A 14,934-nucleotide genomic window follows, 5' to 3' on the forward strand; every position below is an offset into this window, starting at 1 on the left:
GTGATTTGAATCACACGATCCCTGATTTGAATTAAGTATTTCAAGTCATGTGTTTTGGAGCACTTCTCGAATCAAAAAATTCAGATCAGTAATTTGGATCAATGATTTTAAATAATTTCAGTCACTATTCAAATCAAATGATTCAGATCTCAATTAGAATCGAGTAATTTGGAAAAATCAGATACCTGATTCAGTGATACATGTAAGCTGACAAATGTAAGTAATTATTTTAGATATAGAAATGTTAGTAAATATTTAGTGAATTCTCTTCTCCATATATTTTTTTTACATGATCACATGAATATGTTGACTTGAAGTAGAAGCTTCTCAAATAGTTGCTCACAAATAATACTATTTTTTTACATTTAATTTCTAAAAAAAGCGTCAACGAAACGTTATATCCAATTCGAAATTTAATTACATTAAATTTATTTTGTATGCAAAATGTTGAATGTATTTAATTTTTAAAGCAGGTTGCACACTGTAAAATTACTTCCTCCAGTTCAAGTATTTGATGATGCTCATGGTTAACTTAAAAATGGGTTTATTTAATTGTCTCTAATAAGTTTATCTAGGTTATGAAATTATATATTTGTGTTTTAGAAACTTTCGATTGCAGTTATCACATTGTTAGCAACTTCTTCGACAAAAATACTTGATTAGGCTTCAGTTGCAATGTACATTATTTCATAAGAAAGAAAAACAACTTCAATAATCTCAACTGTGAACAAGCAGATAAAGAATATTGTGCTCAATTATGTAAGAAAATAAATTAATGTGAAAAGAAAAATTGAGCTAAAAACTCTTATTTTTATCTGCTATACAAGCAAAAGCTCTTTAGATAAGTGAAATTAAATATATTTAACTTCATATAAAATAGTTATGAAATGATACAAAAGTTGAAGTTATGAAACATTTATTAAAAGGGCAAATGATATAAGTCAAGATATAGTAAAAATTTATATAAAGTTATAATTATTTAAATTAATGCATTCATTGCATTATTCATTTTGAAGTAAATAGCAATAAATATGAAATAAATTATTGAATCTGTATTAATACATAAAAATTTAAACAAGTTCAAAATATTTTTAAATAAATGAATAGTGAGTGACAATTTTAAATAGACATAACAAAATAAAGTAATTTAAACCAGATTTCCTAAGTATTAATAACTAGCATCGACTAATTATCATTACAATGTACAAAATAATTAAATGAATAAATAAACTCAGATGATAAAAATAAATACAGATGTTGAACAAATAGGATGTTCTAAAGCAAATTTAGAAAATTACAATTAGAGTTACAAAGAGAAATTTTTTTTTTGCCAAAATTATCACTTTTGATAGATTTTATCTGAAGAACATTTTCTCAACAACTTTATTAGACCTTACGTTTTTCAAAAATAAAAATAGTTTCTTTAAATGTAACAAAAAGTTGATTTCGAAATGTTTTTTATATTACATAAAATACAATCAATTCTGATTATAATTCATAGAAAAAGTTCATTGTAGAAATACATTATGTCAGGGTTCTATATAGTTCTAAAATAAATGATAGTTTGCCATTTAATCAAATTTCAATTAGTACAATAAATTATAAATAATAGCTGTATTGTGTTTATATATACTTATATATAAGTCGAAAAAAATAAAAAGTCAGTGCAAGAGATTTAGTTTGCATCAGTTGAAGTGAGAAGGGAAAAGATAATAAGCAAACTCAAAGTTAAAAAGCAATGCAAATTTATATTATTAACCTTTTGCTTAAGGCATTCGAAACATCTATTATTTTGGACCATCAGTCGTACCAGCTGTAAGCAAAGTGTTAAATATGCAAGCTGCAAAATATTTTTTTCCAATACCAGACATACAATTAATGGCTAAAATTACATATGCACGAAACCATGTCAATTTACAAAGGCAGTAACAATCACATATTTAGATTTTAGAGATAAATAAATATAGCAGTGTTGCCACAGGAAAAAAATGGACGAAATAGTTGCTTTTAGTAACCTAAAGCATGAAAATAGTTGCCTAAATAAGAACAAAGATTCATCAAAACTATGACTAAAATTTTGTTAATGACTTAATTGTCGAATACCATGATCCATTTAGTCAAGTTGGTGGCAAATGATAATTTTTTTATAAACGTTAATCTTCTAGCACAATTTTCCCTTTTATTAATAATTTATCTAGGAAATATATATACACTCACATATATATTGTGAAAAGTGATTACTCAAATTTGAAATTCACATATCATAATGTATTAAAATTTGTTTTTTTAAAAATCGTGCAGAATTTCAAAGCAATAACCATGGAAAAGGAGACCGGGAAACGAAATATTTGCAATGGAATCTGCAGATTAAACGAATTAAAAAGTGAAGGCTGAAATTGGCAATTTAAAATTGTTTACTTTTTAAGAAAAAAAAGTTGTGTGTTCAAAAGCTATCGTGGGCTGCAGACTTTGAACCCAATTTATGCTGAAAAAACATTGCTAGGAGCACAGAAAAGTCTTCCAATAGTCTCCTTTTCCTAAAATAGTCGCTTTTTTTTTATAGCCTTTTCAGGCAAAAAAAAGTTGCCATAGTCGTCTCATGCCAAAAATAGTTGCATTTTAGTGGCCTGTGGCAACCCTGATATAGGTTTATTTTCTCTGTGAGCCCTCAAACTAAACCAAATATTTTATGCTCAATCAGTTCTGCTACCAGACATACAAAAGATAACTAAAATTATATTTGGGTAAAATCATGTTAATTTACAAAAGCAAAAATTATATATATAAGATAGATAGAGAAACTTTAAATAACTGATAATTTAATTTTGTAAATAATATATTAAGGTCTAATAATATAAGAGTGCAACACAACAGATATAACATCAGGGGTCTGTCTAGGTTTTTCTTAGAGGTACCTATTTTGTGAAAATTTAGACATAATTTGTGAAAAATTAAAAATCATATTTAAAAATCTACACAAAAATATGGTAAAAATATGGATTTATCGTTTCTTAAGGGATACAAAAATAAAATTTTAAGAAAAAGTATTTTGTGAAACTACCGTTTTTCCTAAAATTGAATTTGTGAAGCTACCGTTTTTCCTAAAGTTGAATTTGTGAAACTACCGCTAAACGGTAGTAAATTCGGCCTGGACAGACCCCTGAACATACACACATATATAGTTGTAAGTGTTATATTCCATTAATAAAACACAATTAAAATAGTATATATATATTTTTTTACAGAGAAACCGCGCATTTTAAAAGTATAGATAGAGTAACAAATTTTTATACTTTTTTAACTTAAATTTAATACAAATAAAAGAGCTTAATGATAGCACTTGTTTTCCACAAGTTTTATGAAAAAAGAAAAAATTTTGTAACTAAAAATTCACATTACTTTTTAACAGGAAATGCTATAAAAAATCTTTTAAGTGAAATACATTTTCACAATCTGTTTCCAAAACTTAATTTAACACCAGCTAAAGCTTGTTGTGCAAAGAAGGGTGATACTGGAGAATTCGTCCGGCTACGCAGGTTATACCTTTTTTGTCCAGAATTTCCCTAGAATATAAATATTTATTTATGTAATAGGTATTTATACTACGACTCTGATTCAAAATATAAGAGTAATCCATTTTTTTTCATCCGGTGAAAAGAAAACACTTTATTTTTTAAATATTATATAAGGCATATATGCGGGTGATATTTTTTTAGGAACTAATTTTCTATCATACTGCGACACAAGCTTAAAATTTGCTCCTTTCTAAAAAAAAAAAATAATTATTTGAAATATTATTATTAAATCTCAAAATATAAGAATATTTGATTTAAATAATTGGAATATAATACCATATCTGTTTTTAATATTTTTATAGAAAAACTGCTAAAAAAAAAAAAAAAAAAAAAGCTCATTAAGTTTAGATTCATTGCAGACGATTATCTTAAAAAAGACTTTTTGTGTATTTTACGTTTAGAATTTGTTTAAAAATGGGGCGTTTACATGATATTCCAAAATCAATAAAACTTCGAGTTAATGACTTACAAGGAAATGGTAAAAATTAACAATATATAGCCAACTATTTGAATCAGTTTCAATCAAGTGTGTTAGCAGAATCTTACAACAGTATGGGAAGAATGGAAAATTTAGAAATAATCACTGAAATGAAGGATAAAAACCATAAACCTCAGCCCGAAACATTCTAACAAGTATTGTCATTTTTTTTAAGCCTGTACATGGCTCTTGCTCTGTTCCTTAATTTTCAAGGGAATTAAAAGCATTAGTGATAACGCATGCTTAATAGTTTAGCTTAGTTATTTAACTTTAAAAAAAGAGAGACTGAGCATTTAGTTTTAATAATATTCTCTAAAACTAATAAAAAAAAGAAAATGAGTTTCCTAAATAATTTATGAATAATTTTAGAATTTCTAAAATTTGAAATTTACAACTTCAAGTTAAAATTTTTAGAAATTTTGAGACATTACTAACTTTAAAAATGTTTATTTAGTTTTTTTTTCCAGTACATTTATGTGGTCATATATGTATTTGGAAGTGTTTTTATAATTATAATGACCAGACACTCTTAATGCCTTAGTTATTTATGAACTGTTTGGATAAAAAGACAGGTGATAAGGTTTATTTTTAATTCAGAAAAACTGTTTTATTTTATTTTTATTGTTACTGTATCAGAAAGAAATATTTATTCAATAAATAGGTCAAAAGGAAACACTTAATTGACATTGATATAGAAAAAAGTAAAAGGCTCACTTCTTCAAAACTGATGTTTTCCTGCAACTCTTGAAGAGCACTTATATTTGGAGAGGGAGTACTGTCTAAATAAATACATATTGTGTTAAGAATAATGTATAAAATTTTTTGCATAATTTAAAAAGACAATTGAAAGAAAAAATAGAAGGATAAAAACAAGAAATAACATAAAAGTGAGAGATATTTACACTCTGTAAAAACCAAAACAGATTTACTTAAATCTGATATGATTAAACTCATAATTATTTAATAAAATGGAAAACATTATTTTCAAAAATGATTCGATAGGACTATAGTTTTGTTTGTAAATTAAGTTTTATACAAATATAGCTATATACAAACATAGGTTGAAAATTAAAGCTTCCCAGTAACATTTTAGTGGTCCAAGACAACTAAATTTGATTGGGAAAAACATTAAATAACTATCTGTGCTTACTAAACCAGCAATTAATGTATGGTCAGCTGTTTGATTTCATATTTTGGTTTGTTTTTGTCACTAAATAGCATCCTCTGTATTTTAATTTAAATTTATTTTATTAAAATTTAAAAAAAAAAAATCTAATAGGAGACATGTAAATGAACCAGTGAAAACATGTACACACTAGTAATACATATGTGAAGTATAAAACCCATTCAAACTTCCTTTAACAGTAAAATCTAAACCACAATAACTTCTAAAGCAAGTCTCATATTAAAGGAACTAAACAGCTCTAATAGAACTGGAATAAGAGCTAACTTCTACAAGATGGTAAATTTCTAATGCTGACAGTCTGTAGCCACAGTAAGCTTTATATTAATAATACATTTAAACAGGAGCTGAATAACTAATCACATATCCAAAATAAATGTACACCATTTTCCCACAAAATTATAATACTTGCATCTGACTCTTACAAGAAAAAATAATAGAATGCTCATTTTAAGTGTTAGTCAATAACATCATTAATTTAAAGTTTAAATATTCGGAGCATAAAATTGAAATTTTAAGTTAAGAGACAAAATTAAATTACATTTTTGACAATACAGAAATACAAACTTAAATAAATTTTTTTTTTTTTTTTTATACATCTCCATCCAAAAGGAAATCAAAAAATAAACTTATTCAACCTGCTTTAAACTTTTTTGTAGCCTAACTTTCAGTCCATGATGATAAAGTTCTATTTGTTACTCTATAACAGTGGGAATATAAAAATTTCAATTTCTTCAAAAAATTTAAAATGTAAATAAAAATCGACCTGTCTTGAGCATTAAAAAATTCCAGTCACGAGTCATTAACGTCTAATGAGCCCTGGAGATTGCAACGTTCGAAGCAAATGTTTGGAGCACTCAATAATAGGCACCGGATTTAAAACTCGGCAGATGTGAATAAAGAAAACTAAATTATTAAAATTAAAAAAATTTGTAATTTGGGGAGAAAAAAAATTATGGTTGTCAACAAAAATGGTAAATTAAAGTGAAAAAAAAACTAGAGAAATAGTGGCAGCCGAGAGTGAAACAGAGAATCAATTCCTTTCCAGTGCAACCATGGCTATATTGTATAAACCAGACGGGTTTTAAAATTTAGATTAAAGGAACATGGTAGATAAGTCCCTTTTCAAGAATGTGATAAATCTATTGCTGCACATTCTTTGCATCTCGGGATAAATTTAATTTCAATCAGGGTTCTTAGCCAGATTTTAAAACAAAAAATAAGCACATTTCAAGCACTCAAAAAAATACATCTAGTAATCATTTTCGAAAAAAATAATTCATAATTAGGATCTGTGCAATAATAATTTTTTTACTATCGTTTAAAGTTCTTAATTTATAAACATAAAATCAATAAAATTCAAAAACTTTACATAATCATGATAAAATAACTGGCTTCTGATAAATATTGCAGAGAAAATATGCATTTCTTGTAATTTAGAACGATAATCGATATAGCAAAGAAAAAATTTCCTTTTAAAATATAGAAGATAAAGCACGTTTTGCAAACCCCGAATAAAAAAAAGCATCTTTTTTGCACCATCTTTCCATGGCATGTGGGAATGCATGCTGCCCTGATTTGCCTTTCCCGGCCATTGCGGGTTTTCTAGTTACCTTTTTTCTATTTCACTCTTGGGGTACTGTGGCTTTTCCACTTTTAACTATATTTTCTCCTTGGAAAATTCACATTTCCGTTCCATATCACCTTTTTTCTTCGTTTACGTCATGCAAGTTTTAAGAATGGGCGATTATTTTCTTCATATTTTTTGAAGTCAATTTAGTTTTTACCATTAAGTGTTACATTTGGATCGTTCTTGATTATCATTTTGATCAGAATCTTGTGCTGAAAGAAGCAAACGTCTGTAAATTATTATTTCAACAGGATTAATGCGGTCTTTAAATCAGTTAAAAAACCATGCTACCTATATTGAAATAAGGAAGTTATCTTTAACTTCAAAACTCAAGATTTTGTGACCAATTATCTGAAGTTACATTATTAATTATTTAATGCTGTGGAGAATGTAAACGTAATAAAATACATTTATCTTCTTAGTTTTGCTGCCACTATTGCAGTTTCTTAAGGACCTTACAAATTTTATTTAAAAGGAACCTGGAGACTATTATATTAGATATATCACTCATGGGCTGCAATAGTGGCATAACTAAAAAAACATGCGTTTTGGACTAAGAACAGGTATAAATATGAAAATAAACATTCTTTCAGCAGTAATACTAGCACAGTTCATAATTCAACTTGAAGTGTAAGTGTAAGCAAACTAAAGCATTTTCCTCAGCAATGAAAACTTTAAACCCACTTATCTCAAAACAAGATTTTTTGAGTTGTACCGCTGTTGCAGCCCACAAGCGATATGTATGTAATGATGGTAAGAATCACAAAATAAGTTTGTAATAAAAAGAATAAAGCAAAGAAATTACAGTAGCAATATTTGATGATCCTAACTGTTGAACAACATTTTATGGTGAATTTAGGAAAATCCATTTCAGATATTATAAAAATATCAAAATGCTATTTGCAAATTATCTTTATCTAAAGAAAACCGCAGAACTCATAGAATTGGTCTAGCACCCCAATTTTTTTGAAGTTAGTCTACATCCCCTATTTTGAAGGTCAGGAATCCAAATATGCAAATATATGTATATATGTTTATTCAGAGAAAGTTAGTTTTTGCGTCTGATGTCGTAACTTTAATAATTAACACGAATTAATTAGCATATTTGAAGTTACCACCTAAAAAACCATTAAGATTGACACTTAGTACATGGCAAGTCCCAATATTAGAACGAAAGTTATTCAGGGTGATATCTTTTTTTGCACACTGTACTTGTATTTTTTACTTGTTACTTTTTAAAACTAACATTCCCATGTATACAACCTATTCAAGAAATATGGCGATCTGATTTTTTAAAAATATTTCTTATACATAAAATTAGCTGTTACATTCACAGAAAAAAATATTATTTTGAGATTTTACTCAATAGTAAAAGTAGCAATATCAGCAGAATAAATTTATAGCATAATTTACTTTAATAAATTAATAAACACTTACTTTTCTTTATATACTTCAAGCTTTTCTTTGGCGTTCTTTCAAGCGAATTTTTGGCTGCTTTGCTAGACTCTTTGAGTAGGACATCATCTTATTAAAAATTTCAAAAAAATTAGTGTAAAGTGCAATTTTAAATTCGTAAATTATCAAAACATAAGTATGTATAAAGATGTTAATCTTAAAGCAGTTATACTTTTTCTAAGCGTTGTTAGAAAAACTCAAGGAGAAAAAAGTAAAAGAAATTAAAACTTTAGATCCATTTATTATTTTCAAATTATAAATTACAATTAAACAGAAATTAAATTTAAATAAAAATTACTATTCAAAAGAATCATTATAATAAGTAAAATATCTAATAAATTAAATTTTTTTAATAGAATAAGTATAGTCCGTAGTTGAAGGGATTTACTATAAGTTTTTACAAAATGTTGTTACATCAAGCGTGGTCATGAACTCTTGAATCACATTTAATTCAAGAGTTCTAAACTAACTTTATGATGATAATTTCTAAAATGATTTCATGACTAAAATAATTTTTAACTAAAAGCCAATATCAGGTTTAAATATTTTGCATAAACAAAACAAACATTAAACAAACAAAAAAATTAAAATACCTCTCATTCTTTAAATTGATTAAAATAATATAAGAATATTGATTTTAATCCCATTAACAAAACTGTTAGTTGGGTTAAAATCACTTTTAACAAACTGTACAAAAAAGATCGATTTAAATTTTTGAAATAACTAATTTTCATCGCATAAAATTTGATTTTATCTTATATTATTTCATTCACTTTTCAAAAACACAAATGCAAAACCTTCATTATTTCACTCGTTTTTTCAAAAAAAACCAAACGCTTGTAACAAAAAAAGAAAGAAAAAAAGTCACGGCTAGAATGAGAAGTCCTAACAAAATTTATTTCATAGCCATGCCTAGCAAGATTATTTTTTGTAAAAGTTTACAGTATTCATCGCCAAAAAGCTTTGATTTACATCCTGCTAAAATTCAAAACGCAAATAGCTTAAACAGCAAAATTTACGTTTATTAAATTTAATAAAGATTTTGTTGCATAGAAATTTCATACACCCTGTATCTTTTTTTACACTGCTGAGATTTTATGTACAAAAATTTTTTATGACTCAATATTAGTAATATAATTATAATATCATAATGTATATTTATAATATCTTAATACATATATATATATATTATCTTAATATATATACAGTAGGGAACCGATTATCCGGAACGATCGGGACCATCGCTATTCCGGATAGCTGATTTTTCCGGTTTTCTGAATCGCTACAAAAAGCCATTTGTTTATTGTTAAAGCCAACAAAAAAAATGTTTTTTTGGAGATAATCTTAAAAAGAAGAAAAAACGATGAAGGAATACACTAATGATTATTTCCAAAATGATAGCAAGGTAAACATCTTTCAAAAAAGAAAAAAAATCCCAAAATCTTATGAGGAAATTTTTATTTTTAAAAATGGTGCGAAAATTTATCGAATTTCGTTCCGGTTTTCTGATTTCCGGATAACGGGTTCTGTACTGTATTATAATATAATTACAATAACTTAATACATATAATTATAATATTAGATTACATTATATGACTTAAAACTGAATATTTCTGCTTTCCAACCATATACTTTAAATTTTATAATTGCATTTTTTTTTGTATATACCTTCATCTGTGTGTACTATTTATCATAATATATAAACTCAATTTTGAAGCTACTGACATGAAACTCGAGATCCAAAAGGGTCTAGTTTACTTAATTTGCTTTCTTTGTTTCATGCCTTTATTGTATTGCAATGTATTAATAAAAGAAATATAGTAAATAAATATCATTTCACGTTTTTAAAAAATAAATCATGGGAAAATTTAATTAATCAAGTTTTTCTCTTCTTTGTAATATTATACTAATTCCTAAAAATTCTGAAACAAATCGACAAGAACAGCAAAAGATCAATTATCTGGAACTCTAATAACTAGAAAACTCAAGTTACTGAAATTTTAAGAAAATGATTTTAAGTTACTTTTTCTAAACTTTTTTTTTTAAAAAAATTGTTATTTATTCACTGAAAAAATCAATTAGATATGAATTAAATTTGAAACTATAGACACACATATATACAAATTTTGAATATCTAAAAGATACAAAAATAAACAATTAAAAACCAAATTGCATTATCTTTTCAATCTAAAATCAACAATTACTTACTTTTCTTTACAAGTTTCAAACTCTGCTTAGGTGTTTTTTCAATAAAATTGTTTGCATTTTTCATAGAATCGTTGGAATTTGCATTGTCTAATGAATTGAAAGAAAAGAAATATTTGTTGAAAGCAGAAAAACAATTCCTTTATTTAATACTAGATTCTGTGCTACTGGCAGGGGTGATTGTGAGTCCAACTCAAAAATCCTGAAAATTTCTTGAGTAAAATCATTTATGACGCATTTCAAAAAACTAATGTCTTTATAAATTTAAATCATCGATGTTTTTACAACATAAAATCCTAAATAAATTATATCCAGCATAATTTAAATGAATAATTATGTATAAGTTTACTTTTATCTCTAATACCTTTTATTATTCTACCAGAAAAAATATTTACAAATGGAAGAGATGCCAAGTATAAATTCTAGTTCGAATATTTTTAAATAAAATATACAAGAATTTTTATACATAAATGTGATCGATGATTTAATGAAACTTCTGGATCACGGTCAGCGAAATATCCGGATATTTTCAGGAGCACAATCATCCCTGTACTAGTTATACATTCTCTTAATAGACAACAACTTATAAGACAACATAGGGATAATGCTAAAGATTACATCTGTTAATGCAACCAAACTGGCATGCCTATGCTCCCTTTGATTTAACTAACTACACTTTTTTTTTACACATTAGTTTGACCTGTTCCATAACATGAAATTGGTAAGCTGAGTGGTTTAATAATTTTAAATTAATATTGATTTTAGACTATAAACATAGGGATGAAAAATTTTTCTTTCTATATCAGCTTCAGATTCCTATCAGATTTTTCAAACCAACACTAAGAAGATCAGATGAGAGTATTGTAACAAACTCGATAACACAGATCCAATAACCTGGTTAAGCAAAATGGAGATTTTGTAGAAACTCAGACGAAATTAAAAGAATATTTATGAAAGTGTTTGATAATTGATTTTACAGAAGTATCTCAATGTAAACTTAATTTGGAATAAAATAGACATTGTTTAAAAACACCAAAAATAAATCACGAATTTTAAAACTCATAGTAAGCTTAGAAACAGCTAAAATTATAAGTATTTATATGTGTTTGATTGTTGATGTGGAATACAAATAATGATGCATTAAAGTCTTTTAATTAAAAATCAAATAACCTAGAATAATAAACTGTATGTATACTACACAAGTTAAAAAACACTACATCCCAAATAACTTTTGACATATAAGTAATATTATCCTTAATGTTCTTTACAATTTCCTCATGTCCTTGCATCTCTAAAACTGCTTCCATAAGTAAAAATATATTTTCACTTATTAAACCAACAATGATTTTAGATAAAATATTAATTATACTAATTACTAAAAAATTCATTTAATTATATATTATTGATTATAATAATCAAAAAAAAATATTTATATAACAAATTCTCAAACTTGCTGAGCTGAATTCATACAACAAGTACTAAATTTTGTCATAAATTATGGATCCTAAATAACAATTAATGACAACAAAATTAAGGATTCCATTTAAAACCAAAATATGAAAAATAACAAATGCAAACCATATTTCAATTTATAATATTTTATGTTTATGGCTTTATAACAGGACATGTTTTTATCAGTATGTATATTCAGCAAAACAATAGGAAATTTTCATAGATGAACTAAGTTAAAAAGTAGAATTCTATTTAAAAAAATATTAGAATTACAAACAAATATCACAAATTTAATTAATTAAAAAATCTAGAATATTTAAAATTAAAAGCACTTTTTCAATCTCAAAATTTTTATTGAATTTATAAATAATTCATCATAAAGAAAATTGGCAAAATTTATTAACCAGTAAGGAAATAAATACTGGGCCCTTCAAAATAATGTTGCCAAAGTAAAATGGCAAAGCAAGTATACAAAAAGATTAAAAAATATTATAGAGGAGAATCAATTCTAAATGCTATTGAGTGGGGGTATCAGAACTCTCAAAAGGGACATCTGTATGCTTAAGAAGATGTCCCATGCAGCCTTGATGTAAAGTGCCAAGCATTTTGAAAAGTTTTGAGCACCTCTTGCAGTAGATGCTAAAAAATTTGTCATAAACTCCCTTAATGTTTAAGAATATAAATAAAATTATTTAGAACGATTTTTGTTTACAGTATAAACATTATGCTTTTGTATATTCCACATGGATTTACGATCACATTTTTATCAGTTATTTAGTTAATATTATCTACAGATTTTTATAGTTTTTTAATGATACATTAACATATACTGGAAATTTTGAATTGTACATTTGTAGAATTATTTTTTGATGCACTGGACTTGTAATGGTTTTATTGTTTAATTGATTTTGTCATTCGCATTTTCAACAGATTTGAATTATCACATAGTTTTTTAAATTTTGGATTTAATTTTTTATATAATACTATTACGATCTGAAAATTAGAAATCACGCTTTAGAATAATTTAATATCCTGCTTTAGTCGTGACTATTTCATTTTGAATCTGCAACTTTTTCAAACCGCAAAGTTTTTGTACACTTTGAAATTGAGTGCGTGATTCATGGTGGCAATAATCTTTTTATGGGAGAAGTGAGAAAAAATACAGAATTTTTTTAATGCTGTAGTGAAATGCCGAAGTTCGTTTACGTGATATCCAATATTTTTTTTTAAAGATTATAGTGGAAATCAAATTAAAAGTGAAGAGAAAATGGAAGTGTTATAAAAATCATAAAGAAGCGGAGGATTATCTTCCCAGCAGACTATTTTTTAACAGGTCACAAATGCTAAAAAAAAAGGGGGGAATTAAAAAGGGAAATTGATTGAAAATGAAAAGACTTTTATTTATTTTAATTGGTAAAAAGTGGACAAAAAAAATGACCCTTCTGGTGAACAGGCATCTGGATATGGGACTTGGAGCTGTATTCATCTTCATATATTTTTCCCCCACATGTTTCAGCAGTTATTTTGATTTTCTTCTGTAAATCTGATAAAGCTTCCAGTTTTGAAGTATCTTGAGGAGAAGACTTTAACTTTCCTAACTTAACACCTAGAAAAAAATTTTTTTTTTGACTTTACTTTCATTTAATATGACTTAATTCATAAAGCAATCATATTAAAAGTTCCAAGTAATAAGTTAAAAGTTATAAGTTAAAGTTAAAAGTATAGGTTCCACTTAAATTGAAAAATTGACATAAAAAAAACAAACAGAAATAAAAAATTGTAGAAAACTACAAGTAGGACATGACAGTTTAATGAGAAGCCATGCCTTATTTTCATATTTTTTCCTTAATTATTGTTTCAGAAAGACAAAACTACTACTGAAGAGAACAAATAAAGACTAAAACTTCTTAACAATATGCTACTAAATTGAACCAAATTTTTGAAGTAATTAATAAATCAAAATTAAAATTAACAAATAAAGTTGAATAGTCTAAAATCATAAAGTAGTACAGATTATTGTAATATGGTTATGATAACAATTTTTATAAAATGAGAAAAACTTATTATTGAAAAAAAAGTAAAAGAGTCTTATTGAATTATTTATTCTTTTTAATTCTAAAATGCTTTATAAAATACATGTGTGCAATATTTCTTGAATTATTTTTACAAGTCAACTCACAGGTTTAGTTAACAAGCTTGGTTAATTTACACTGTTTTAAAGGATTTTTCAGACATATTTCTAGTTCAAAATAATTTTTTTTTACAAAATTATAAAGTTGCCACCTATATTAAATTTCATACTAATGTCATATAAATGAATGCAATTGAAATTGCACAAGATATAACAATAAATCTTTGCTAAAATTAAATTTTTCAATGTAATTTACACAAATTTAATTTTAATTAATTTAGTAGTATGATATGAATTTGTAAAACTGCATATACCTTTTCTCTTTCAGGGTACATAGCCAAATTTTTCAATGCAAAATAAGCACCTTTTTAACACTTTAAAAAAATATCATAAATGGGATGTAGGATGAGCACTATTAAAAAATTTTTCTTGCTATTGTTGTAAGTTCTTCATGAATACATTAACAAAATGCAAAATTATTTTCAAAGAGTTTACATGAGTAATAAAATAAATAATTTCTGACAAAGAACTTTTTTGTTGATTATATTAGCCACCATAAAAACAATTTATGCACAATTTTAAATATATTCAATACTGAGTGGCTCCTTCTATTTCTAAAATTAATAATTACTTTATTTTATTACCCAACAAGCACACGACTTTAGGGCTAGTGAAGGGACAATGTCGGCTCACCTAAAGTGCCATTACGGCGGGCTTTTCATTGCTGTATCGGTTCCGTTAATAAAGTGAAATCTGGGCCAGAATGAGGGCCAGTGCATGGCATTTCAGGCAAAGTGACGGCAATCGTTAAAGGACCGGAACTAG

At 26.1% G+C, this 14,934-nt stretch overlaps 1 protein-coding gene across 3 annotated transcripts in view; it reads right to left on the reverse strand.

The window, feature by feature from the left end:
- Positions 1-1,398: 1,398 nt before the first annotated feature.
- Positions 1,399-14,934, reverse strand: part of LOC107452571 (uncharacterized) — a 19,128-nt gene continuing 5,592 nt past the window's right edge. For 2 of the 3 annotated variants that reach the window (XM_071177481.1, XM_071177483.1), the window contains 5 exons: positions 13,417-13,584; positions 10,530-10,616; positions 8,304-8,390; positions 4,768-4,832; positions 1,399-3,563 (listed from right to left, as the gene is read on the reverse strand). In XM_071177481.1, the coding sequence (XP_071033582.1) occupies positions 3,447-3,563; positions 4,768-4,832; positions 8,304-8,390; positions 10,530-10,616; positions 13,417-13,584 (524 nt within the window). In that variant the 3' untranslated portion in view covers positions 1,399-3,446. The remainder of the gene's footprint in view (positions 3,564-4,767; positions 4,833-8,303; positions 8,391-10,529; positions 10,617-13,416; positions 13,585-14,934) is intronic. The other variant, XM_071177482.1, reaches the window with a different exon arrangement.

Source organism: Parasteatoda tepidariorum, chromosome 2 (genome assembly GCF_043381705.1).
Source record: "Parasteatoda tepidariorum isolate YZ-2023 chromosome 2, CAS_Ptep_4.0, whole genome shotgun sequence".
Classification (NCBI taxonomy): domain Eukaryota; kingdom Metazoa; phylum Arthropoda; class Arachnida; order Araneae; family Theridiidae; genus Parasteatoda; species Parasteatoda tepidariorum.